Source organism: Geotrypetes seraphini, chromosome 6 (assembly GCF_902459505.1).
Source record: "Geotrypetes seraphini chromosome 6, aGeoSer1.1, whole genome shotgun sequence".
NCBI classification, from domain to species: Eukaryota; Metazoa; Chordata; class Amphibia; order Gymnophiona; family Dermophiidae; genus Geotrypetes; species Geotrypetes seraphini.
The window spans coordinates 97,934,484-97,960,925 of record NC_047089.1 but is presented as its reverse complement, the minus strand read 5'-3'; the positions used below and the strand labels follow the sequence as shown (position 1 = coordinate 97,960,925).

The window sequence follows — 26,442 nt, the reverse complement described above, 5'->3', positions numbered from 1 at the left end:
TACCACACGTTCCTTGTCATCATCAGTGGATGAATCCAGAGACAAGTGGGTTATGTCCATCTACCAGCAGGTGGAGATAACAAGCTGAGAGCACCAGAGAAAGCAAATGTGATTTTAAAACTCTGGAGGAATTGAACAAAAAACTTCAGGCAGCTAATGATATGTCCATAAAACTAAAAGAGGATGTGGAGAAACTAAAGGAAGTAATTGTGACCATCTTCTGCATAACTTTACATCAATGTGGTGCTTACAGACCATCATTGGAACAGGCTTGTATGGAAATCAAATAGCAATTGGCATATTTCACTACAGTCCCCACCAACCTTGAAGGCATATTGAAGTTTTAGAAACACAACAACAAAAAAAGGGAATCCAAAAAAGATCTGCAGAAAAAATCAGCCAGGAGCAACCAAAACAAAACTGTACAAGATGCAGGCAAATTTTAATATGACAAGAACACAATATATAAAACCCTTTTACCAATAAAGGGACCCGACACGGTCCGTGTTTCGGACAAACCTTCGTTTTACTGCTGTTGGCTTTTTTGGCGAACTTGATACACACAGGCATCCCGTCGAGATTCTTCAATTTTTTTTGTGGCATTTTTTAGCCCCCCTATTTTACCATGGACCCCTGATGAAGGTTTGTCCGAAACACGGACCGTGTCGGGTCCCTTTATTGGTAAAAGGGTTTTATATATTGTGTTCTTGTCATATTAAAATTTGCCTGCATCTTGAACACAGTCTGCAGTTTTATATTGAAGCTTTAGCCATTTTTAGAATATAATCATGTACTTGTTATTTCCACTCTTGACAGGTAGCGCAAGTTGGTGCTCTCTACCTTGCTTAAACACATGCATCAGTTTGCATTTGGGCTGCAAAAACCTGAAGGAATGGTACAGTTTAGGGGGTGAAGAACTTATGTGCATGACAGAAAAGCGAGACTTGGGTATGATTGTATGTGATGATCTTAAGGTGGCCAAACAGGTTTAAAAGGTGACGGTGAAAAGCTAGAAGGATGCTAGGGTGCATAGGAAGAGGTATGGCAAATAGAAAAAAGTAGGTATTGATGCCCATGTATAAGATTCGGGTGCATTTTTATATCAAATCTTCTTCAGACCGTCAGAGGTATTTAGGTCATGTAGTATTTACCGCTTGAGCCTTTTGTTCATCAGTCATTAATACTTATTTAATTTTACTTCAAAAATCACTTTACTTCAGAATAACTTTACTTCCAATGAATATAACTTTACTCATCCATTCATTTTCCCTGTTTAACCCTGCTTTCAATTTAAATATCTAATACTGTACTGTATATTCCTCATAAGGAAATTGGCTTACCTCAGCCAAGCAGAGTCTAGCTATCATTATCAAGGCTTATACTGGAGAACACTGCTTCCTTTCTTCCCCTGGGCTACTTCTCAACCTGCATCTAGGGAGGGTCTCCCCTCCTTGAGACCTCTTGCCTCAGGACCTTTCTATGGGAAGACTCTTGCTGCAAGACCTCCCTATCTGACTCCACTCTAGGACATATGAACATCTCCTTGCTTGAGTCCCACCCCATGACTCATCAGGATTGCCCCCACCTCCCCAAGATGCTTACTTTTGAGCTAGCGCCCCCCCCCCCCCCCCTGCTGTCCAGTGGTGTAATTTTTGTACCAGTGAAGAAGTTCCCCTCACTCCCTCACAGCCACCTTTTTTTAGGCATATTTGTAAAGGCAGTAGATGTATCAGAACAGGTGAAGTCTGTCTAGCAATGCCAAATCTATGACGTGTCAGCAAGAAAGGGAAAACTAGAAGTGCAACAGTCTCCCAAGAAATAGGCAGAGGCTAATCTTCTGGCTCTCTCCAAGACCCATGTAGTTGGAGTGGCCTGTGTTCAAGCAGATTTTGTCAGTCATTAGAAGTTCCTGACCATTTAATCCCTGCTGAGCTGGTCAGTCACCAGTATTCAGCAGTACTTAACTGGGTAGTGCCATTTAATATCTCCACTAGGAATGGTCCTGAGACAGAGCTTGGGCAGAGTCAACATGTTGCTGGTTAAGCTGCAATATTCTACCCACTAACCAGGTAAGCGGGTGCCTAAAACTCAGTTCCAAGTTAACCATACACCAGTCTGAATATTGGCAAGTGTTTGGTGCCCAGTTAAGTTCCAGCTCAGTTTATATACCTAGGTATTCAGTGCTGGGAGCCATGTGTACCCCAGCATTAAATATCTAGGATTAGTTCTGTCCTTAGTTGTTTGCAACTTATAAGCTACTTGCTTCCGCATAGGGTTACCATACTTGTGAAGACACAAGACCCCGCCCAACTTTTGCCCATTTCCTTGGTCCCCCTACTCATCCTCTACCCTTTTAGTGCATTTCTCTCCCTTCCCCATGGTTGCTTCTCTCTCTCTCTCTCTCTCTCTCTCTCTCCTTCCAACCCCCAACTCCCCCTGTCCTGCCCCCATTTTATCTGGGCATTTTCTTAGTTCTTGTATAAATCAAGTATATGTTTATTCTTAGATGTGTAGGTAAAGTGTTCTTTGTGGATTTAAATCCCCAGAGAGCTTTGCTTCTACCAGAGAGCCTGGCTGAAATCACAGAGCTTAAGCCCGCCTACCTTTTAGCTTCTGAGAGAGAACAGCATCCATTTTATTGGACCACATGGCTGCATGAAAACTTGGGTCTAGCTTTGTCCTTTCACCAGGTTTTCACCCTTTATTTTCGGTAGCCTAATACAGTTTATATTCAATAACTAAGCCTGGAGCACAGTGTTATTTCTCACAAAGTGTGTGGACACACTCCCAGCTTTCCTATGAATAGGTTATGCTGGTAGAGTAAGAAGATTCTGTACATTAAGTTGGACTGCCATGAAATCATCAGCTGGCTTCCCCCCTGGCCTCCTGGTCTCATTTTAAAAACCAATTACGACCTGCAGAGGATCGCCAGAGCTGTAGCAATTCTAGCAGTCTGCCGTTGACCTTAGGTGCACATTCCCTCTGCCATGGTCCATCCCAGACCAAAACAGGATGTCACATCAGAGGAGGGGCGAGACCATAGCAGAGGGAATGTGTGACTGAGGCCCCCAGCAGCATGCTAAAATTGCTACAGCCCCAGCGATCCTCTGCAGGCCATAATTAGTTTTTAAAGTGAGACCGGGAGGCCAGGGGGAAGCCAGACAATGGTGGAGAGATGGAGAAAACATGCTGGCCTTTGGGTAGCCCCCTGGTTTAGCTATTAGAAGTACACAGAGGGAGGGGGGTCCAAAGAGAGGGGCATATGCCATACTGAGGGTGGTAGGGGAGGTGAAGAGGAAGAAATAATGAGTCTGAAAAGAGGAGAGGGAGAGAGATGATGGACAATGGGAGGGAAAAGAAAGGGAGAGAAGTTGGACCCAAGGGATGGTGTTGAAGGAATAAGGATAGAGATACTGGATAGGAGGGTAGTTGGAACGAGATAGGGAGAGATGGTGGACCCTGGGGTGCTGGGGAAGGAGGGAGAGATGCTGGATGAAAGGGTAGTTGAGAAAAGGAGAGATGGTGGATCTGGGGATGATGGGATCTATCGCTGCAGGCACTCTTTCATTCTTTGTAGGAATGCCCCACTCCTACAATTCTTCGAGCCACTGGCAGCGTGAGTGAAGTAAGCACGCTTCCTTTTGCGGCTGGAAGCTTTCCCTCTGCTACTGCTTCCTGGCCCCGCTTAGGCACAAAGCAGTAGCAGAGGGAAAGCTTCACTCACACTGCCAATGGCCCAAAGAGCGCAAATGTACTGCCTTATTGAATCCCATGGAGGAGAGGAATGCTGGGGGGGGGGAGGGGAAGGGTCATTAGAGAAATGCTGGACTGTGGGGATGGAGACAAAAAAAAGAAAGAGGCCAGACATCCGGGAGAGGGAAGGGAAACGGAAGGTGAGGACAGAGAAAGAAGAAATCGTCAAATGGGCAGCAGACTCTGGCAAGCAAGTTATCAGAAAACAAACAGAAACCATAGCCTGGGACCAATAAAATTTGAATAATAACCAGACAACAATTTTCTATTTCGTGATTACAATATGTCAGATTTGAAATGTATATCCTGCAAGAGCTGTGTTAGCGAGCGTGAGCTAGGACCTAACAGAGAAAGGAAAAGTCATCTTTGTTTATACCACAGTGCCAGCGTGGTAAGGAGAGGGCAAAGGAGGTGGAGTGGATGAAGAGGCTACAAAATAAACCCGCCAGGACTTTTGAAAAAACACCCAATTGGATGGGAAAAGTATATTGATTCAGTAGGCTGAATCGAAAACGTTTTCCCTGAATCAGGACCAAGCAGCAGAGATGTGTGCACAGTGAAGCTGTGGAATCACTCTCCAAAGATATCAAATATATATAGATAAAGATGTAGATAAATGTCAGATATAATTACCAATCCACAGGATAAGCAATGCACAACTGATGTTTTATGTCTGTATATGTGCTGCTCTCATGTGAGTAAGTTAAGAGTTGAGTTTTTGTCATGCATTTATTATAAAAGGTATGAGATAACTGGCATATTTCATGGTGATTTGACCTAGAGCACTGGTCGGCAAACTGCGGCTCGCGAGCCGCATGCAGCTCTTTAGCCACTTGAGTGCGGCTCGCTGCTCAGCTAGCTGGAGCAGGGGTGCCCAACCTGCTTCCCTTCCCCGTAATGATAAGGTGACCGTACGTCCCGTTTTGAACGGAACTGTCCCCTTTTTAGATCCCCTGTCCCATTGTCCCCATGCACAGATTCGGGACGCCGAAATGTCCCAGTTTCAGGGACAGTGTCCCGAAGCTGTGCGTGGGGACAACGGGACAGGCGATCGCTTCCCCTCCGAAGCCGAAGCCTGCCCCCCCACCTCCGGACAGACCCCCGCTGCTGTCTACCACTGCTTCAAACACCCCCCCAGTCTGCCAACCGCCACCACTAAAGAGTAGGAAGGTCCAGGCACTGGCCCACAAACCTGCTTCCCGATGTCAATTCTGACGTTGGAGAGGAAGTTCCAGGCCTGCCAATCGCTGCCTGGCTGGCCCGGAACTTCCTCTCCGACGTCAGAATTGACATCGGGAAGAAAGTTTGTGGGCCGGCGCCTGGACCTTCCTTTGCTTTAATTGCGGTGGGCAGTGGCGGCAGTCCGGATTGTAGGCAGCAGCAGCTGGGTCTTTTTCGGGCGGGGGGCAGGCTTGGGCGCTGGAGGGAGGCAGGCATGCTGGCATTAGCATGGCAGGGAGGGAGGTAGGCTGGCTAGCTTCGGGGGAGGGGGTGGAACCAAAGGCTGGAAGGCAGTGAGGGGGACATAAGAAGGTGCACTGGGGGCACTAAGGACAGGAAGGAGCACTGGGGGCACTAAGGACATGTGAAGGAGGCACTAAGAACATAGGAAGGAGGCACCGGGGGCATTAGGGACATAGGAAGGAAGGAGGGAGGGAATAGAAAGAGACAATTGTTGGACCTGAGTGCAAAAAGAAATGAAAGAAAGGATGCACGGTCAGAAGGAAACGCAACCAGAGACTCATGAAATCACCAGACAGCAAAGGTAAGAAAAATGATTTTATTTTCAATTTAGTGATCAAAATGTGTCGTTTTGAGAATTTATATCCGCTGTCTATATTTTGCACTATGGCCCCCTTTTACTAAACCACAATAGCGGTTTTTAGCGCAGGGAGCCTATGAGCATCAAGAACAGCGCAGGGCATTCAGCGCAGCTCCCTGTGCTAAAAAACGCTATTGCAGTTTAGTAAAAAGGGAGGGGATATATTTGTCTATTTTTGTATAGTTGTTACTGAGGTGGCATTGCATAAAGTCATCTGCCTTGACTTCTTTGAAAACCCGCAGAATATAAATAATAATTTACATTTTCTCTGCGTACAGTATGTTTTGTGTTTTTTAAAATTTTATTGTTGGAAGATCATTTTGACTTGGCCACGAAGGTAAGGGGGAGGGAGGGGAGCTGCTGAAAGACATCTAGTAATTCTTGCAGGCTTGGCTGTGCAGGGAATTATTTTTTGTAAAATCATGTTTTGTTATGTGACTGGCATTATTTAGACTTTAATTTCTATGAATGAATAGAATGAAAATTATATAAAATTGCTTGCTTGTTTTTATGTGCTTGCGCTGAAGGGAAGTGGAGAGAGAGTGGGCTGAGGACGCTGAAGGAAAATGGGGAAAAGAGAGTGGGGAGAAGACACTGATTTATAAATTGACAATTGTACAGAATATTGTTTCTTTTTATATTTTAATATAATAAGTTCAGTATAAAACTATTCAAGGCTTGTGTGGATAGAATCAGATGGTTTGCGGGAAGGGGGGGTACTGAGATAAAATTTTTTCCCCATGTCATTCTCTAGGTTCTGTACAGTATTAATACTTTAGTCTTTTTTGACCTCATACATCTATACCATTTGACAGCTTATCCCCCCTAACACGAGAACTGACAGGCAGCCATTCGGAGCGCAGGGAGGGACCAAGCAGGCACGGAAAAAGTGCGCGCCTGCCTCCTGCGCCGCTGTCGCTGCCAGAAGAGAGCAGCGGAACCCAAGCAGGGGCGCAGAAAGCGCGCTTGACCTCCAGGATGCCAAAAAAAGGTACCGGGGGTGTGCCTGCCTGCCTGTCTTTGCCTTTGGGCTGGCTGGCTTGGGACTGGCTGGCCGGGTTGAACTGGGCTTGCCTGGACGGGTTGACTGAACATAAGAACATAAGAAGTGCCATCTCCGGAACAGACCCTAGGTCCATCAAGTCCGGTGATCCGCACACGCGGAGGCTCAGCCAGGTGTACCCTGGCATAGTATTAGTCCCCATATCACTCTAAGCTTCTCATAAGAGATGTGCATCGAGCTTACCCTTACCTATGTCACCTTAAGCCACTCATAAGGAGATGTACATCTAACTTACCCTTAAACCCTAGAACGGTGGATTCCGCAATTACCTCTTCTGGGAGAGCATTCCAGGTTTCTACCACTCGTTGCGTGAAGCAGAACTTCCTGATATTTGTCCTGAACTTGTCCCCCCTTAGCTTTAGTCCATGTCCTCTTGTCTATGTCACATTGGACATTATAAATAGTTTTTTATCCTGCTCTATTTGGTCGAATCCTTTCAGTATTTTGAAAGTCTCGATCATATCCCCTCGCAGTCTTATCTTCTCAAGTTCCAAGTTCTCCATGCCCTTTATTAGCTTAGTTGCTCGATTCTGCACCCTCTCGAGTACTTTTAAATCCTTCTTTAGGTATGGAGACCAATGTTGGATGCAGTATTCCAAGTGTGATCTGACCATCGCTCTATAAAGCGGTAGTATTACTTTCTCCGATCTACTCATGATTCCCTTCTTTATCATTCCTAGCATTCTATTCACGTTCTTTGCTGCTGCTGCGCATTGCGCCGACGGCTTCAGGGTCCTATCGATTAATACGCCCAGGTCCCTTTCCTGTTCGGTTTTTCCCAGAATTGCATCTGACATACTGTACTTGTGTTCCTTATTTTTTCTGCCTAAATGCATGACTTTGCATTTTTCCACATTAAACTTCATCTGCCATTTATCTGCTCAATTTTCCAATTGGCTCAAGTCACTCTGGAGTTCCTCGCTGTCCTTCTGCGATTTGATTGCCCGACATAGCTTTGTGTCATCTGCGAACTTGATGATCTCACTTGATGTTCCATCCTCCAGGTCATTTATGAAGATATTAAATAAGATGGGACCAAGTTCCGAGCCCTGGGGCACACCGCTAGTCACAGTCTCCCAGTCTGAGAATTTCCCATTTATGCCCACTCTCTGCCTTCTGTTCTCCAGCCATTTGCCTATCCATCTTAGTATGTCTCCTATTCCATGGCCTTGCAGTTTCCTGAGGAATCTTACATGTGAAACCTTGTCGAACGCTTTCTGAAAATCCAAGTATACAATATCCACCGGTTCTCCACTATCAATTTGTCTGTTCACTGTCTCAAAAAATTGAAGTAGGTTGTCAAACATGACTTCCCCTTCCTGAATCCATGTTGGCTGGCTCTCATCAGGTCGTGTGTGTCTAAGTGCCGGGTTATGCTATCCTTTATTAGCGCCTCAACCTTCTTCCCAGGGACTGACGTGAGACTCACAGGTCTATAGTTGCCCGGTACTCCTCTTGATCCTTTTTTAAATATCGGCGTGACGTTTGCTATCTTCCAGTCATCCGGTATCTGTCCTGTTTTGATTGACAGGTTGGCAAGTTTTTGCAATAGTTCACCGATTTCCACTTTTAGCTCTTTCAAGACTCTCGGATGAATTCCGTCTGGTCCAGGAGATTTGTCACTTGAGTTTGTCAATCTGGTGGTAAATCTGGTCCAAGTCCACTTCTACTGTAGTAAGGCTGTCCTCTGTTGCTCCTTTGAACACTTTCACTGCTTCCGAAATTGTTGCAGTGTCTTCCTTTGTAAAAACAGATGCAAAGAAGGAGTTTAGTCTGTCTGCGATTTGTTTGTCATCCTTGATGTACCCTTTCCTTCCCTGGTCGTCCAGCGGTCCCACCGCCTCTTTTGCGGGTTTTCTCCCTTTCACATACCTGAAGAAGGGCTTGAAGTTTTTGGCCTCCTGCGCTATTTTCTCCTCATAGACCTTTTTGGCATCCCTCACCGCCCTGTGACACTTCTTCTGATCATCCTTGTGTTTGTTCCAAGTTTCGGTTGTTTTCATGCGTTTCCATGCTTTGAAGGAGTCCTTTTTTTCTTATATGGCTTCCTTAACCTCTTTAGTAAGTCACGCCGGCTCTCTTTTGCCATTTGTTTTCTTTGCTTTGGACATCCGCGGAATGTAGAGGCTTTGTGCTTCCGTGATAGTATTTTTAAGAAGTGACCATGCCTGTTCTACCGTTTTGACTTTGCCCATTTTTTTCTTGATCCGTTGTTTCACCATAGTTCTCATGCTATCGTATCTTCCCTTTTAAAGTTTAAAGTCGTGGTTGAGGTTTTAGTGCCTTTCCCCTTCCCAACATTGAGTTTGAAGTTGATCCTGTTGTGATTGCTCGTCCCCAGCGGGACTGTGACTTCTACATCTTCTCGATGGCCTTCTTCATGTTGCCTGCCAATACTCTTACTCCTTCCTCGTTGAGGTGCAGTCCATCCTTCCTGTAGTACTTGCTTCTTCCCCAGAATGTTGCCCAATTGCGCACGAAGTCAAAGCCTTCCTTTTCGCACCATCGTCTCATCCAGGCGTTGATCGCTTGCAATTCCCCTTGTCTTCTTCCATCCGCTCTTGGTACCGGGAGGATCTCTGAGAAGGCCACCTTCACCTCCCTGATCTTCAGTATTTTTCCGAGTAAGCAAAGCTGGCCCTTCATTTCTTCCCTGTCATACTTCCGTCCGCTCACATCATTGGTTCCCACGTGGATAAGTATAGCAGTGTCCTCTCCGCCTGCACTGTCTATGATCCTGGAGATCCTGTTGGCCACATCCTTAACTCTCGCTCCCGGCAGGCAGGTGACGATTCTATCCTCTCTCCCTCCTGCGGTGTAGCTGTCCACATGCCATACGATGGAGTCTCCCACGATGATCCCGATCTTCTGTATTCGGTGGTTCCTGGGGGGGTCGTAAGTCCACATCCGATCTTCTCCCTCCTGTGATGCTCCTGAAGTTGTTTTCTGCTCTTCAGGTGGGGGGGAGTTCTACTCTTCGGGTGGGGGGGTGTCCCCATGCAGTCTCCCTCTTGCTCCTGGTGTGTGATCGCCTCTTGTCTCCGCTTCCTTCTCTCCAGAATTTGCAGGGGTGTCTTCCCTCCTCTCGTCCAGGCCTTCTTCCTGAGTTGTTCGGGAACAGTTCTCCACATGTTGCTGGTGTGCTTCCTCGATGTATCTTTCTAGTTCCTTGACCTCTTCATTTGGACTGAACTGCACTAGAAGTCTCTCCTGTTCGCGGATTTCCTCTTCAAAGGTAAGGAGTTCTTTTAGGTTCAGCACTGTCTCCTCTAGCAGCTGGACCTGCCGTTTCAAGCTATCCAGCTCCCTACAACGACTGCAAATATATGCCCTAGTCCCTGAAGGGAGGTAGTCATACATATTGCAGCCGGTGCAGAAGACTGGAAAGCTCACCTTCTGGCTTCCTTGGGCATCCATCTCTTGTCGCCCTTCTGAGTTGTTTGGGCGAATCGGTTGTGGACCTTCTGTGTCTGGATGTTTTCTGGCTTCCTGGTTTCTGCCTTCCTTTATGTTGTGAGTCTGCTAGTGTTGCTGTTTGATCTGCATCTGCTAGTGTCTCTGTGTTGGTGTCTGTGAATGCTTGTTTCCCCTCTAGGTGTGTGGTATGCGAGAGAGTGTGGGCCCTGCTGTGTAACTAGCTAAAGACTGGGTCTTGTGGCTGCCTTCCTGCTTGTTGTGAGACTGCTTGTGTTACAGTGTTGAAGTCTGCTTGTGGCTGGAGTCTGCTTGTGTTACAGTGTTGGAGTCTGCTTGCGGCTGCCTTCCTGCTTGTTGCGAGTCTGTTTGTGTTACAGTGTGGAGTCTGCTTGTGGTTGGAGTCTGCTTGTGTTACAGTGTTGGAGTCTGCTTGTGTTACAGTGTTGGAGTAAGTGATGGAGTCAGTGAGTACTCGTTTCCCCTCTAGGTGTGTGGTATGTGGGGGAGTGTGCCCTGTTGTGTAGCTAGCTAAAATCTAGGATTTGTACCTACCTTCCCGCTTGGTGTGAGTTTGTTGGTGTTACTCTGCTGATGTCTGAGTTTCCAGACTCTTTCTACGGCTCCTTCGCAAAGACGAGCTCGCTAAGGTGAGCGTCTTAGTCGCTCGCCTTCGTCATGCGCCGAACGGCGGTGTGCCGTTGTCTCCTCCCCTTTTAAGGGGGAGTTCGGCGCTGCCTTGGCAACGCGGTGGGAGTGGGCGGAGCTAACTCGCCGCTGCCCCGAGCTTCCTTCCCTCTCTGCCTCCTGATCGCCACCTCTCTGCCTCCTCCTCTTGCCTGCCCTTAGTCTCTTTCACTCTCCCCTACTCCTCACTGCTCCTGCTCCTACACTCCAAGCTCGAGCCGCGTGTGCCTAAACTCCTCCCCCTTTTAATGGGGAGTTCGGCGCTGCCTTGCCGACGCGATGGGGATGGGCGGAGCTAACTCTCACCGCTGCCCCGAGCTTCCTTCTCTCTCTGCCTCTGATCGCTTCTCTCTCTGTCTCCTCCCCTTGCCTGCCCTTAGTCTCTTTCACTCCCCTACTCCTCGCTGCTCCTGCTCCTCCGCCTGGGGGTTGGCTGGTTGCTTTTGAGCTGGCTGGCTGGCCTGGGACTGGCTAGCTGGCTTGGGGTGGGTTGGCTGGTTGCCTTTGGGCTGGCTGGCCAGGTTGACTGGCTGGTTGGCTTGGGGAGTGTTGGTTGGTTGCCTTTGGGCTGGCTGGCTGGCCAAGTTGACTGAGGACTGGCTGGCTGGCCGGGTTGACTGGGTCTGGCAGGCATGGGTGTGGGTTGGCTGGCTGGCTTGGCACTGGCTGGGGGTTTGGGAGCTGGCTTGCTGGCTGCCACTAGACATGCCTACCACTAGATGTGCCCTATATCCTGTCCCAGCCTACTACTAGACTACCAGAGGGGGGACGGGGTACAGGGCACACCATTTGGTTCAGAAATTTTTTTTCTTGATTTTTCCTCTAGAGGTGGGTGCGTCTTATGGTCAGATGCATCTTATGGAAGGAAAAATACAGTAGTTATCATTACTGTAGTATATCGTTTTAACAGCATTCTATACTAACATCAACATGTTTATCTCCCTAGGTAATAGACTGACTGTGTGTTCCTAAAAATATGAATTAAAAAATGCTTGTTCTTTATTCACTCTTTTGCTATTTCCAGTGGTAAAATAATATTCCTGTCTGTGAGCATGCATTCTCTCTAGAAAGCAAAATGGATCCTTGAATGAATTATATAATGCAGTTATTTTTCAGAATGTAATTATAGATGTTTCATTTTCCTTGATAGGCAAATAAGAAACTGAGAATTGAAAACAGTGCCTTTGTGCGAGAGAATTTGCGACTAAAGGCTGAAGTAGATAGCAGATCACCCCAAAAGTATGTAAAAGTTTTAGAGTGGCAATTAACTCATTTACCATCTCATATTACATTAATTTGATGTATCTTGGCTTATGCATATAAGCTGGCAAGATTCTCTTAATTTCTGAATTGCAGATTTAGATGTGTTTGCAAATAGTATTGTGATTTGTGTCTTTTCTTGTACCTTGTTAAGCACTATTTGTTATGCCACATTGAACAAATGATTATTGTGCTGCCCTCTCTAGCAATGGTGCTTGTGACGGTGAAAGTCACATAGCCCAATGACTAAACATTCATGTGTTTATAAGCTCTACAGTTTTATCCTGCCAGCTGCATATGACTCATTGTTCAGCAGAAAACTCAAGTACAAGCAGGGATTAAGGCATTGGAGAACCTGTAAGCCTGTTAAGTAATGGGAGAAAAGCTGCTAAGTGGAATGGGCATGCTCCCAGTTTCCTGCTATGACCAAAACTTTGAGTATTGTGGTTCAAATTGAGCATTTGCACACAGATCCCCGTTCCCAGTCCTGAAGCCACCAGAGACAGATTAAGTTGAGCTTGGTATATTCAGTATTGCTAGACTCATCTCGGCATCAAGAAACATTCTTAAAACATATGAGATTTGGTGTATAAAATCATGAGTTGCTTTTTATATAAAACATGTAGTCCTCGGTGAATATTATGCACTAGAACAACAGTTCCCAAACTGTGAACCGCAGCTCCCTGGGGAATAGTGACTGATGTACAGGGGAGCCGCAGATTATTCTTATATTAGACATCTTTTACAACCTTAAGAAATTAAAAAGTCTGTAAATAAAAATACTACAACTGAATCTTCACGTTATTCATTAGTTACTGTTTTGATTTTTATGGCCAGTAAAACAGTTGGTTTTCTGTTATCATGTGAATGTAATCATCGTGGGGGAGACACTATGCGTATGACTAGTGCGCTTGCCTAGTGGCTTTGCACATGACTAGTGACCTCTATTTGAATGTAAGTAATCGGTGGCTTGTTGTAGCAAACTCAGCTGTTATACTCGTATTTATCAAATGTTACTGGTACAATAATAATACTAACGTAAGTATTTTACTCATATATTATCATTGAGTAAGCATCTTTTTGTTTAAGTGTCAAGTTCTGATCAACATAATTAAAAAAATTTTGTTGTTTCAGAACCCTAAAAATGGACAAAGTTGTATTGAATTTTAATAAGTATACAGCAGCACAAAATGAAGAGCATGCACCACAAACGAGTAGCGGGTATGCAAAAAGAGAAAATTGATTAAATATGAGGATAGTTATTTGGACTTTGGCTTCACGTCAACAAATGTTAACGGAGAAGAAAGACCATAATGTGTAGTATGTTTGAAAATTTTGGCGCCACACTATCTAGAAACTAATTATTCATACTCGATTAATACAACTTGCAACTTCTTTACCAGAAAATTAAAAGGACAGCAAGGTACATTTTCTCGGCATTTGTCAATACCAAACAGTGCTCTGCTAGCATCATACAAAGTTGTATATAGAGTTGCTAATTGTAAAAAAAACCTTTACCATTGTAGAACAACTGATTCTACCTGCTGCTATAGATATGGTGAACATTATGATCGGCGAATCTATGGGGAAAGTACTTTCAAATGTACCTTTATCTAGTAATACTATCAGTCAGAGAATTCAACCTATGTCAGAAGATCTCAATGACCAATTGATTGAAAAACTAAAAGAAAGAGAATTTAACTTGCATTTAGATGAGACCACGGATAATAATACGGATGCACATTTGATTTTTTATGTACATTTTGTAGATGTCATTGTGGAAGAACGTCTTTTTTTGTAAAAAAAAATAACTTCAGGTGCAAAGGCTCAGGACTTCTTTGAGATCCTAAATATATTTATGACTGAAAATAATTTAGAGTGGACAAAGTGTATTGGAGTCTATACGGATGGTGGTCGTTCAATGTCTGGCCGTTATGGAGGATTACAAGCACTTATTCGAAAGAAAGCTCCGGCTGCAATGTGGGCCCATTGCATAATACATAGAGAAGCACTCGCATCAAAGAATTTGAATCCTACATTGAATTTGGTCCTAGAACACGTGGTGGATGTAATAAACTTTATAAAACTCACCCAGTAAAAGCAAGATGTTTCAAAAAATTGTGTGAAGATATGGGAGTTGAATACACGTCTTTGTTATACTATTGCCACTCATTCTGGCTTTCTTGTGACAATATGTTGGTCTATATATTTCAATTACGACAAGAACTCTACATTTTTCTTGAAGAAGAAAAATATGAGTATGCCCAAATTTTTTCTTGAAGAAGAAAAATACGAGTATGCCCAAAACTTTATAGACGAATACCCCTAAAAAAATGATGAAAACTAGGGAAGTTCTTTACCATAAATCCCAACTGTGTGCAACTATAATGTACTGGTCTATGATTTTTGTAAGGCTAAAAGACCTCAAGCGTCCACAGCAGACTGAGTTTCTTAATCATCTTACTCAGACTGCCACATGTCAACTATCATTGGTCTTTAATTGCCTATTTTTTAATCTTATTTGTATTTTTATCATATATTTCCTTTTTTTAATTTAATTATTCTAATGTTTCTTTTATATTCTTTTAGGGATTAATCTGCCAGTACTTTCTCACAGCAATATTGCTGGTTTCAATTGATAATATTTCATGCAAATCAACCAGCTTAATGAGACTAGCTCTTAGTTTATGCTGTGTTGTCATCGCTTTGGTGCTGACAGTTGTTTGTAATAGAAAGTTGTTAGGAAAGCTCAACCAGTAGTTACTGATTGTTACTAGTTCAACAGAGAGACTCCGTTTCACCCTATTAAGAGCTTCATCAAGAAATTTATAAGGAATTGCCTCCTAGTACTCTTCCTTAGTTAATATCAAGACCATTGCTCTTTGCTTTCTCTGCATAGAATTCTTTAATGTTTAGAGGAGCGTATCTTCTTCACTTATATTAATGCGAAGCTGGTTGATTTGCATGAAATATTATCAATTGAAACCAGCAATATTGCTGTGAGAGAGTACTGGCAGATTAATCACTAAAAGAATATAAAAGAAACATTAGAATAATTAAATTTAAAAAAGGAAATATATGATAAAAATACAAATAAGATTAAGAAATAGGCAATTAAAGCCCAATGATAGTTGACATGTGTCAGTCTGAGTAAAATGATTCTGATGCTCAGTCTGCTGTGTACTAGGAGGCAATTCCTTATAAATATCTTGATGAAGCTCTTAATAGGGTGAAACGGAGTCTCTCTGAACTAGTAACTAGGGGTTTAGTCCAAAAAATTTTCTTATTTCCATTTCCTATTTATAAACTTTTATCAATACAGTTACAATACTACTTGATTCTAAGTAAAGCAACAAAAAAATCTTTCTACCTTTTGTCGTTTCTGCTTTAATCATCTTCTCTTTGCTCTCTTCTTTCTATACAGCGTTTGTCCTCTCTCCCTTCCATGCAATATCTGCCCTCTCTGCCCTTTCCACCCAGCTTCTGTCCTCTCTCTCTCTTCCATATGGCATCTTTCCTCTTTTTATGTCCCTTCAATAAACTATATCTGGGGTCCCTTCTCTCCTTTGCACATGATTCATTTCAGCTTCATCCCCTCTCCATTTTTCTGTCTCCACCCCCTCCCCTATGCTTTGGCATCTCTCTTTCTCTTCTCCTTCCCTTTCTTCTTTCCGACTCCACACCATGGTGTGGTATCTCTATCTCCTTCCCTTCCCTCATGCCATGGCATCTCTTCCTCCCCCTCCATAGTCTTTTATCTCCTTTCCTTTTTTCCTTTCCCTCCCTCCCATGGACTTGGCATCTTTGGTTCCTCTCCCTTGTCTTCCTTCTCCCTCCTTCCCTCTCTCTCCCCAATTGAGTGCAGCAGCATTTCTCTCCCCCCTTCCCTGTGCAGCAGCAGCTTTTCTTCCCCCCCTTGCCTGTACAGCAGTAGCATTTCCCTCCCCTTGCATGTGCAGCATTTCTCCCCCATTCCCTGTGCAGCAGCATCAGCATGTCTTCCCCCTTGCCTGTGCAGCATTTCTACCCTCCCCCCTTCCCTGTGCAGCAGCAGAATGTCTCCCTCCTTGCCTGTGCAGTATTTCTATCCTCCCCCTTTCCCTGCCCAGCATTTCTACCCTCCCCCCCTTCCCAGCATGTCTGGCTGGCTCCCCTGCTGAAAGCCACGGGTGTCTACACCTCACCAATCCGCAGCTGCGTCGGAAGCCTTCTCTCTGACACAGCCGCGGATTGTGCGAGGAGCGGACGCCCGTGGCTTTCAGCAAGGGAGCCGGCCAGAAGCTGAGCAACGCCGGTGAGCACCCGCGGACACCTATGTTTACTGCCGCTGCTGCTGTTAAGGAAAGGCAGCAGCAGCAGAATAGGGAGGGTGGCCAGCAGTACATCCCCTTGGGGCGTGCACCTGGGGCAGACCGCCCCCCGCCCCCTCCCTTGGTACGCCACTGACTACCCAATACAGAATATCTTGAGACTTTGGATTATGATGAGCCTCCTAAGGAACTTTTGCATGGTATTCTTAAAGAGACTCTTCACAAGAATTGGGAAACCCCCTTAACCATTACAGTGGCTCCCAGAAAACTTGATTCTCTCTACAAAATCACTTCTTCCCCAGGTTTTGATAAACCACAACTTCAACACCAATCACTAGTTGTGGAGTCAACTTTGAAAAAATATTTTTCATCAAAAGTTTATGCTTCAGTGCCACCAGGGTGTGAAGGACACATTGTGGACAAATTTGGACGTTGCCTCTATCAAAATTACATGTTGGCAAACAGAGTCCTTAATTACAATTTCTATATATCCTGCTATGTAAAGCACCTTGTTAAGAAATTGCATTCTTTTGATAAGTACAGTATATTTCTTCTCAACATCTCCAGGAATTTCATTCTATCTTTCGTACGCTCTTGCTAGAATATATATGGGAAGATCTGCTTATGATGCCTTTGAGTTAGTAGTATCCAGAGCTTCAACTATGTCAGTGGCGATGAGATGTCTAGCATGGTTGAGAGTCTCAGATATGGATATCAATCTTCAAGACAGATTAGCTAATATTCCCTGTTTGGGAGATGAGCTTTTTGGTGACTTTATTGAAAATTCTACACAAAAACTCACTGACCACGAAAAGAGCTGGAACACTTTGGTTAAAACCAAGTCTAAACCTTCTTCAGCTTCTCAGTCGTTTAAGCCTTCTTCCTCGTATCGGAGATGTTATTCAACTAAACCTGCTGCATCTCACATGCCTCAGTAGAAGAAGCAAAAGCAACAGTGTCCACAAAAGTCTCAACCAGCAGCTCATCAGAAACCTGCATAGTCTTTTTGACGGGCTTATGGTCACTGTTTCCCCTTCTCAGCCTCTTCCTCAACCAATTAGAGGCCGGCTCCACATTGAGATTTGATAACAACAGACATCTGAGTTCTAAAGATCATTTGAGAGGGATACTCTCTTCATTTCCTCTCTATTCCTCCAGATCATCCTTCAAGAGAGTCCTCTTTTGAGCCTCGGCAGACGTCCCTTCTTCTTCGGCAAATAAAGTCTTTACTTCTTCTGAATACAATTGAAAAAGTTCCTCCTGCTCAGAGGAACTGGGGGTTTTACTCTCAGTATTTTCTCATTCTGAAGCAGACTGGAGGTCTGCATCCAATTTTAATCCTCAGGGGCCTGAACAATTTTCTGGTAAAGGAAAAGTTTTGCATGTTATCCTTGGCAACTTTATATCCCCTCTTAGATCAGAATGATTGGCTATGCTATCTGGATCTAAAAGAAGCTTATATGCACATTCCAATTCATCCTACCCATAGGAAATTTCTCAGATTTCAGGTAGCCCAGCAACACTTTCAATACACCCATTTCTGCCATTTGGCCTTGCATCTTCACCCAGAGTGTTCACCAAGTGTCTAATAGTAGTGGCTGTGGCTCTGTGGGCTCAAGGTCTTCAAGTTTTTCCTTATCTCAACAATTGGCTTATAAAGGATGACACTCAAGGGGTGTTGAAATCAACACGATCAACAATTCTCTTGCTTCAACAGTTGGAGTTCTAAGTTAATTTTCTCAAATCTCAACTTCAACTCTCTTAAACTTTGCAGTTTATATAAGCTCTCCTGAACACAATTCATCTCAGAGTGTTTCTTCACCAGCAAAGACAAGAGTGCTTTGCACTCAGATTTATCACCTTCCATCAATCTCAGCCAGACAGATGACACATGGCCTCAATGGTTCATATTACTCCTTTTGCGAGACTTCATCTCAGGACACCTCAATGGTCCTCACCACTCAGTGGTCTCAAGCTCTCGACCCACTCTCTTAACAGATTGCAGTCACATCTTCATTTCGTCAATTGCTGCAGTGATGGATAAATTCTTCCAATCTTTCTAAAGGGTTGTTGTTTCACATCCCTCCACCTCAAAAAGTCCTGACCACAGACTCTTCAAACTATGCTTGGGGAGCTCATCTAGACGGTCTTCGCACGGTCATCTCAGGAGTAGACCCTTCACATCAATCTCTTAGAGCTCAGGGCCATACGCAATGCCCTCAAGACTTTTTGACATATTGTAGCCAATCAAGTCCTCCTGGTGCATACAGACAATCAGGTGGCAATGTATTATGTAAACAAACAAGGTGGAACAGGTTACCTCCTTCTTTGCCAAGAAGCTCAACGGATTTGGAACTGGGCAATTCCTTGCAACGTATTTCTCAAAACGATTTACATTCAGGGAGAAAATAATTCTCTTGCAGAAAAGCTCAGCAGGTTTCTCTAGCCACACGAATGGACGCTCAACAGTCTTGCATCAGATATTCTCTCTTTGTGGGATGCCTCAGATAGACCTGTTTGCATCTCCTCTCAATTACAAACTGACTCGATTTTGCTCCAGACAGTACTCCCCCCAGCGTATGGAAGCAGATGCTTTCCTCCTGGATTGGATACAGAAGTTCCTATATGTGTTTCCACCAATTCCTCTCATCCTAAAGATGCTAGACTAACTCAAGCGGGACTTGGCCACCCTGATTCTCATAGCTCCTCAGTGGCCCAGACAACTATAGGTCTCCCTTCTACTTCAGCTCACTGTCAAGGATCCAGTACTCCTGCAAATTTTTCCTTCTCTTCTCACAGAGTCAGGGGTCTCTTCTGCATCCCAATCTTCATTCATTATATATGACAGCTTGTTATCTCTCAGGATGACATTGGCTAATAGTCATCTTTCCAATCCTGTCCAACTTACCTTGTAAGCATTAAGAAAACCGTCTATGCAACAGTGCTACCAACAGAAGTGGACACGGTTTTCCATGTGGTGTACTCTTCCACTTTTATATCTTTGGTATTGTATTACCTTCTACACTTATTCAACTCAGGCCTTAAGGCCACTTCTATTGGAGTTCATCTCTGTGCTATCAATGCTTTTCACAGACCAGTCGAGGGTAAATATCTCACTGCTCATCCTCTCGTAGGTAGATTTATGAAATGACTTTTCAGTGTCAAACCACCTCCAGTGGTTTGGGATCTTAATGTAGTCCTTGCTAAACTCATGAAGCCTTCCTTTGAACCAATGTCTTTGGCTCATCTTAAATATCTCACTTGGAAAGTGGTCTTCCTCATCTCCTTTACATCTGCTTGTCAAGTGAGCGAACTTCAAGCATTGGTGGCAGATCCACCTTTCACAGTGTTCCACCATGACAAAGTAGTACGTCGTACACATCCAAAGTTTCTTCCAAAAGTAGTCACTGAATTTCATCTCAATCAATCAATTGTACTTCCAGTGTTCTTTCCCAAACCTCATTCTCATCCCGGAGAAACGGCTCTTCATACTTTGGACTGCAAACGAGCCTTGGCTTATTACTTCTTGGAGCGGCTGGGGCACGGGCAGTGTGTCTGGGAGGGAATGCATGGATGGGAGAACATCGCAGGGGAGGAGACATAGGCATCCTGGGACTGTCTGACAAGTCTCTTCCCTGAAGAAGCCCTTTCTGGAAACGTCAATCGCTCCTCCTAAACTTACTTGCTCCACTTCATCACTGACGCTGAAACCGTGGATTGAAGACAAAGTTTTATTTTATTTTCCTTTCCAGCTTATGATTTATCTTTAATCTTATCTATTGTTTTGCCTTTTGTCTTTGTTTTGTTCTATTTCTATCATTTAAATTTCTCCAGAATTCTACTGTTCAATGACTCCCCCTTCTGCTTCTATTCCTTTCTCTCCTCTCTTCTACCTTCCAAAGTATTTAGATCAATGCTGTCTTGTTAAAATGTTTATTTTATTTTTATTTTTCCTCTAACTCTACTTTTCACTTCTCTATTACCCTCCAGGTACTTTAGTTAGATTGTGAGCCTTCGGGACAGTAAGGGAATTTTTCAAGTACCTTTCTTATTTCTAATCTTAATGTATATTTTCTGTAAACCGCTTAGAACCTAACGGATGTAGCGGTATATAAGAAATAAATTACATTACATTACATTACATTACTTACAGCGAACTCAGCCACATGGGACATCTCAACTTTTTGTCTCATTTGATCCTAACAAGTTGGGACAACCTGTATCCAAGAGAACTATTTCTACATGGTTGGCGGTTTGTATTGCCTTCTGTTATGCTCAGGCTGGGCTGCAACTTGGGGGTCGTGTTACATCTCACAAAGTCTGAGCTATGGCAGCTTCAGTTGCTTTCTTACATTCCACTCCTATTGAGATCTGTAAAGCTGCTACTTGGTCCTCAGTTAATATATTCACATCTCATTACTTTCTGGAATCTTTTTCCAGATGGGATGGTCACTTCGGCCAAGCAATATTGCAAAATTTATTTTCATAATGGCCAACTCTACCTCCATCCCATTTTAGTAAGCTAGGGAATCCCGCATGTGAGAATATAATTCCTGGGATAAAGCACAGTTACTTACCATAGCAGGTGTTATCCAGGGACAACAGGCAGATATTCTCACAACCCACCCACCTCCCCTGGTTGATTGCTTAGTTTGCTTACGGAACTGAGATACTGCGAGTTTGCGTCACATGCACAGTGCAGGCAATCGTGAACTTTCTAAAAAAAAGTTAAAGTGGCGATGCACTATTAAAGCTGTCCGTACCAGGGCTCCGTGGACAATGTCACCCATATGTGAGAATATCTGCTTGCTGTGCCTGGATAACACCTGTTAGGGTAAGTAACTGTGCTTTAGGTCACGTCCCATGTGTTGGCAGTAATATTTTCCATTACTTTAGGTTTAAAGTTACAACAGTACAGATTCTTTGATATAGTTGATTATAAGAAGTGATGAGAAATGTGGTAAATTTATTTGAAAGCTATGTAAACGGATGCTAGTAAGAATAGATCACTGTTCTTTTATGTCATTATTTTGTTATATTTTAGGTCACATTTAAATGCGTTAGGTGAACTACCATACAATAGAATCTCGGCTATCTGGCACCCATGAGAATTGGTGGATACCAGATAACTGTTTTTCTGGTTAATTGAAAATGTGTTAGAAAACTTATGTTACACAGTCTCAATACCCCCCTCCCCCCTCTGAAGCACCAGCGTGACAGTGATCCTGAGATGCAAAGCCCTCCTCCCTCCCTCAAGTCCCGAAGCAGCTACAAACTTCCCTCCCTCCCACCCTGAAGTACAAGCAGCGGTCCTAAGCTGCAAAGCCCTCCTCCCTCCCTCAAGCCCCGAAGTGGCAGAAGCAACTCCTGAGCCACAAATTTTTTTTCTCTCTCTCTCTCTCTCCCCCTCTTCCTTCCAGTGCAGGAGGCGGCCTCAAAACAGGATGCTCATGGCCAGCCCTGGCAGGACCTTTCCTCTGATGCATTGGAAGTGACACGTCAGAGGAAAGGCCCTGCCAGGGCTGGCCATGAGCAGCCCATTTTGAGGTTGTCTCCTGCTGACCACTGCGCTTCGGGTAAGGAAGAGGGAGGGAAGGAGTTCACGGCTCAGGACTTCCACCTGCTTTTGCCACTAAGGGGCTTGGGGAGGGGAGGAGGGCTTTGACGCTTATGACCGCTGCTGCGCTGGTGCTTCGGGGCAAGAGGGGAGGGGTTCATAGCTGCTTGGGGACTTGAAGGAGGGAAGAGGGCTTTGCGGCTTAGGACTATTGCCACACTGGTGCTTTGGGGGGAGGGGGGGTTACACAGCTGCTTGCCCTTGCTTGAGGGAGGATTTGCGGCTCAGGTCTGCTGCTGTGTGCTTCGGGGGACATTTATTTTCCACCAGCAATTTTTTTGGTGGTTGGGTGAGAGACCCGGTTAACTGAGACTTTATTGTTCATTCAACTTATACTGTATAATCTGCAGAAATAATCATTACAGCAAATATGGCAAAACACAAATAAATACAATAAATATTGCTACTGTTTGGTAAAATATTTACATACTTTTTTGAAAACAAATTAACTAGAACCTATTTAATTTGTGTAAGGTAAACATTTTAGAAATAAACAAGGGTGACAGTTAACTACTTAATATTTATGTAAGACTGAACTTGAACTACTGTGTAAGTAGGAAATTGATTTTTATTTTCTAATTTCAGATTTGGCAGATTTACAGTGGCTGCATTACAGTCCAAAATAGATCAGTACGAACGAGAAACCAGTCGCTTGAAAAAAGCTCTAGAAAGAAGTGATAAATACATAGAAGAACTAGAATCTCAGGTTACACAGCTGAGGAGGACAACGGGGGAAAAACCAAGCATAAATTCTACTTGCAAAGCCTCTGTTGTAACTGAAGACCAGGGTTCTGAAGTCAGTCAAGATGCTTCATTATTGAACAATTCAGAGGGAACCATTCTAACTGCCAGCCAAAATTCAGATCACCCTGAAAATCCTCCATCAATTAGTATAATGCAAGATAACAGTCTGTATTCAGATTCATCTAGTCTGGAAAGCTCCAATGGATCCCATGGTTCAATGGACAAAGAACATTTCTCTGATCATCAGGAGACTGTGTTGACTACAACTGGGACAGCTACAAGTGTCTGTTTGGAAAAAGAATGGGAAGATAAAATGAAAGACTATACACCATGTAAAGATAAAGGGTTCTGTGAGGTTCCATCTCCAGATACTCCTTCTGTGTCTTTTAGTTCCCTATGTTTGAATCCCACTGCCCACAAAAATAACCCTCTTGGCAAACCCTCAACATACCTAAGAAAACTAATGTTTGAAGACCCTCACTCTGAAGAAAACATGGATGGTAACATAATTATGGAAGGACATGAAACCTGTTCTAGCAATACAAAGAAGTTGACAGTAGAGCCAGTATTCTGGAACAGTGATCAGACTAACTATGACCCTGTCTTGCATTTTGAATGCTCAGAACAAAATTCATTACCACCTCAGCCTGGGAAGTCGTCAACAAAGTCCATTGACAAAGCAGGCCAAATATTTAAAATGTTACCAACTGTAAGTGATCTTGAAGGAAATCGTACAAGAACATCAAGTGAAACATCTATGGATGCTGCCTACCTTGATAAAATTAGTGAGTTGGATTCCATGATGTCCGAATCTGAAAGCAGCAAGAGCCCTTATAGTTCAAGGTCTGCTGATCTGGATGGTACAACAAAGGTGAAACAGTGCACTATATTTATAAATAAATCAGAAGATGATCTGAAAGATGCAACTCAGAAGGCCACTGTAAAATATTCTCATGTCAATAACCAGTTGCTAATTGATGAAGAATGGAAACCAATTACTTCATCTGCCCCTTCTGCTTGTAGTGTAAACATGAATGAACATTTGTCTTTTATTTTGGATGATGATTCAGAAACTAATGAATTCAAGATCCCAAATAGTTGTTTTCAAAATGAGAAATCTGCTCCAGTTTCTTTCTTCTGCAATTCAAAAAAAACATTCAAGGATCCCAAGTCTGAACCCTCATTTTTCAATATGTCAGCAGAAGAGCTTAACCTTCAAAATCAACTCCAGTCTCCCTGGGCTGTCTCTTCCATCCTTGAAAATGACAATAAGAATAGCAGTCATTCAACAAAAAGAAAAATAGAAAGCAGCCTTTCTAGTGATAGTCCATTAAAATCTTCAAAAAACTGAATGTTGACTTATTTATCATTTAAATGACTGCAGTGTTAATCTATGGAGTTTCACATGAAAAAATGAATACTTTTTCAGGTTTTTTTAATAGAGACTTTTATCACATTGATAATTAAATAAAAACTGAATGGAGGTAATAGTGCATTCTCTGCACACATTTGTTTTCTCTGTCATGTGTTATTGATATTTTATATTGAGTCTCCCAAATTATGGCATATGTGCCAGACGCTGCCCATGGAACTCATTTTTCCCTGTATTTTTCCTGCTGATTCTGACTGATAGAGGAAGTGTTTACCTTTTTTTTTTTTTCCATGCACAGCAGTGACAAAAGCAACAGTGCTGACAGAGTTCCTCTACTCCATCAAACTATGATGATGTGACAGCATTGCAACAAGCTCAGTAAACAATGATGGGGGCAACCCCTTCTCCTCTACATGTACATGCTGTCCCTCTATATAATGTTAAATGTTTTATATGGCTCTTTTCTTAAAACTTATGAATCTCTGTTTTACATTAAGTCCTGTTTGTATGAGCATGATACGGTGATCTGTGTCCAGTAATGCATTATTCCCATGCTACTGTTGCATAGTGCAAGGTGCATGTTTACTAAATGCTTTTCTTGGTTAAAATAGAAAATGGGAATCAGAAATATCATCTATTTCTTCTCTTTGCATTTGTTTAGATTACACGTGCAAAACAATGTTGTTCATTAGATCAAAAGCTTATAATATGGAACATAATTCATTCTTTTGAGTATATGAATAAGGTACCTAAATGGAAACATATCTTAAAATTCAAAGTTTGTATTTTTATTTTAAAACACATGACATAAATATATTAAACCTCATATCTTCATAAATTTGCTCTGAAAAATAGTTCTGATGTTACTACCATTCTTAGCCTTTTGTGATTTGTGTGTCCTTTTAGCTTGGGGGAAAGCATATGCTATACACTTTTGTATCTTGATAGATATTCCTGTGAAACACATTATGTATTTTTATTTACTGTAGACCCAAGCCTTATGAATTTTCTGACCAGTTTTCTGTTTCTTATATTTAACCATACATCTTAACGTAATCGTAGGCTTGGTTTGTGCACTGAATATTTTTAAATATATTCTTTTATATTTTTCTATGTGAGTTAAATAAAAGATGTCATATGCTCAATAATTCTTTTTTTTTTTTTAATTATCTTTATTAGCAATTGCAAAGGGAACATACAACCAGGATCAGAACAAGCAGAGCAATCAGAGCAGACATGGAAAACAATACTAGAAACCCATGACAGCAAATGAGTCACAAAACAGAAACCCAATGGCTGGATGCCCAACACAATTATATACAGTATATTAATTTATTTTATTTATTGTTAGTATTTATAATACCACTTATAGCCTAAGTGGTTTATATTCAGGAACCCAAGCATTTTTCCCTATCTTTCCCATTGGGCTCACACTAAATATGCACAGTAATTCTGATATTGTATAGTGTATATTAATTAATTTTATTTATTGTTAGTATTTATATACCACTTATAGCCTAAGTGGTTTACATTCAGGAACCCAAGCATTTTTCCCTATCTTTCCCATTGGGCTCACACTCTAAATATGCACAGTAATTCTGATATTGTATAGTGTATATTAATTAATTTTATTTATTGTTAGTATTTATATACCACTTATAGCCTAAGTGGTTTACATTCAGGAACCCAAGCATTTTTCCCTATCTTTCCCATTGGGCTCACACTCTAAATATGCACAGTAATTCTGATATTGTATAGTGTATATTAATTAATTTTATTTATTGTTAGTATTTATATACCACTTATAGCCTAAGTGGTTTACATTCAGGAACTCAAGCATTTTTCCCTATCTGTCCCATTGGGCTTACACTAACTACTTGGAGCAATGGAGGATTAAGTGACTTGCCCAGGGTCACAAGGAGCAATATGGGTACTGAGGCTGGAGCTCCTAACCACTGTGCCACATACTCCCCTTTCTATATATTTATATGTATTTAGTTATTGCATGTATCCCTTAATTATATAAATTTACTAGTCAATATTCAACCAGTGGTGGTGAGCATTTTTAAATGCTTACCATAGCTGGTTAAGATAGACCAAGTTATTCAGTGTAGAGAATGACATGGGGACACATTTTTCCCTGTCCCCTCAGGAACTCAATATCCCCGTCCTGTTCCCGTGAGTTTTGTCACTGTCCCTCTCCCTGCCCCATTCCTGTAAGCTCTTCTTTAGCCATGTGTGGACACTGGCATTGAATATCTGGGCCTGAGTGTACTGAAAGTAGTCACTGTGCTTACATGAGTCCCAGCTGAATACTGGGTAAGATCTTCACAAGTGTTTCTGGTCAGATTCCCTGAATCAGATTAGAGGAGGTCAAGAAGGAAGGGTGGTCTTTGCACA

At 42.9% G+C, this 26,442-nt stretch overlaps 1 protein-coding gene across 6 annotated transcripts in view; it reads left to right on the top strand.

Annotated features, from left to right (window-relative positions):
- OBI1 (ORC ubiquitin ligase 1) overlaps window positions 1-25,184 on the top strand; it is a 134,077-nt gene extending 108,893 nt beyond the window's left edge. For all 6 annotated transcript variants that reach the window (XM_033947441.1, XM_033947446.1, XM_033947445.1 and 3 more), the window contains 2 exons: window positions 11,890-11,978; window positions 22,512-25,184. In XM_033947441.1, the coding sequence (XP_033803332.1) occupies window positions 11,890-11,978; window positions 22,512-24,021 (1,599 nt within the window). In that variant the 3' untranslated portion in view covers window positions 24,022-25,184. The remainder of the gene's footprint in view (window positions 1-11,889; window positions 11,979-22,511) is intronic.
- The last annotated feature ends 1,258 nt before the right edge of the window (window positions 25,185-26,442 follow it).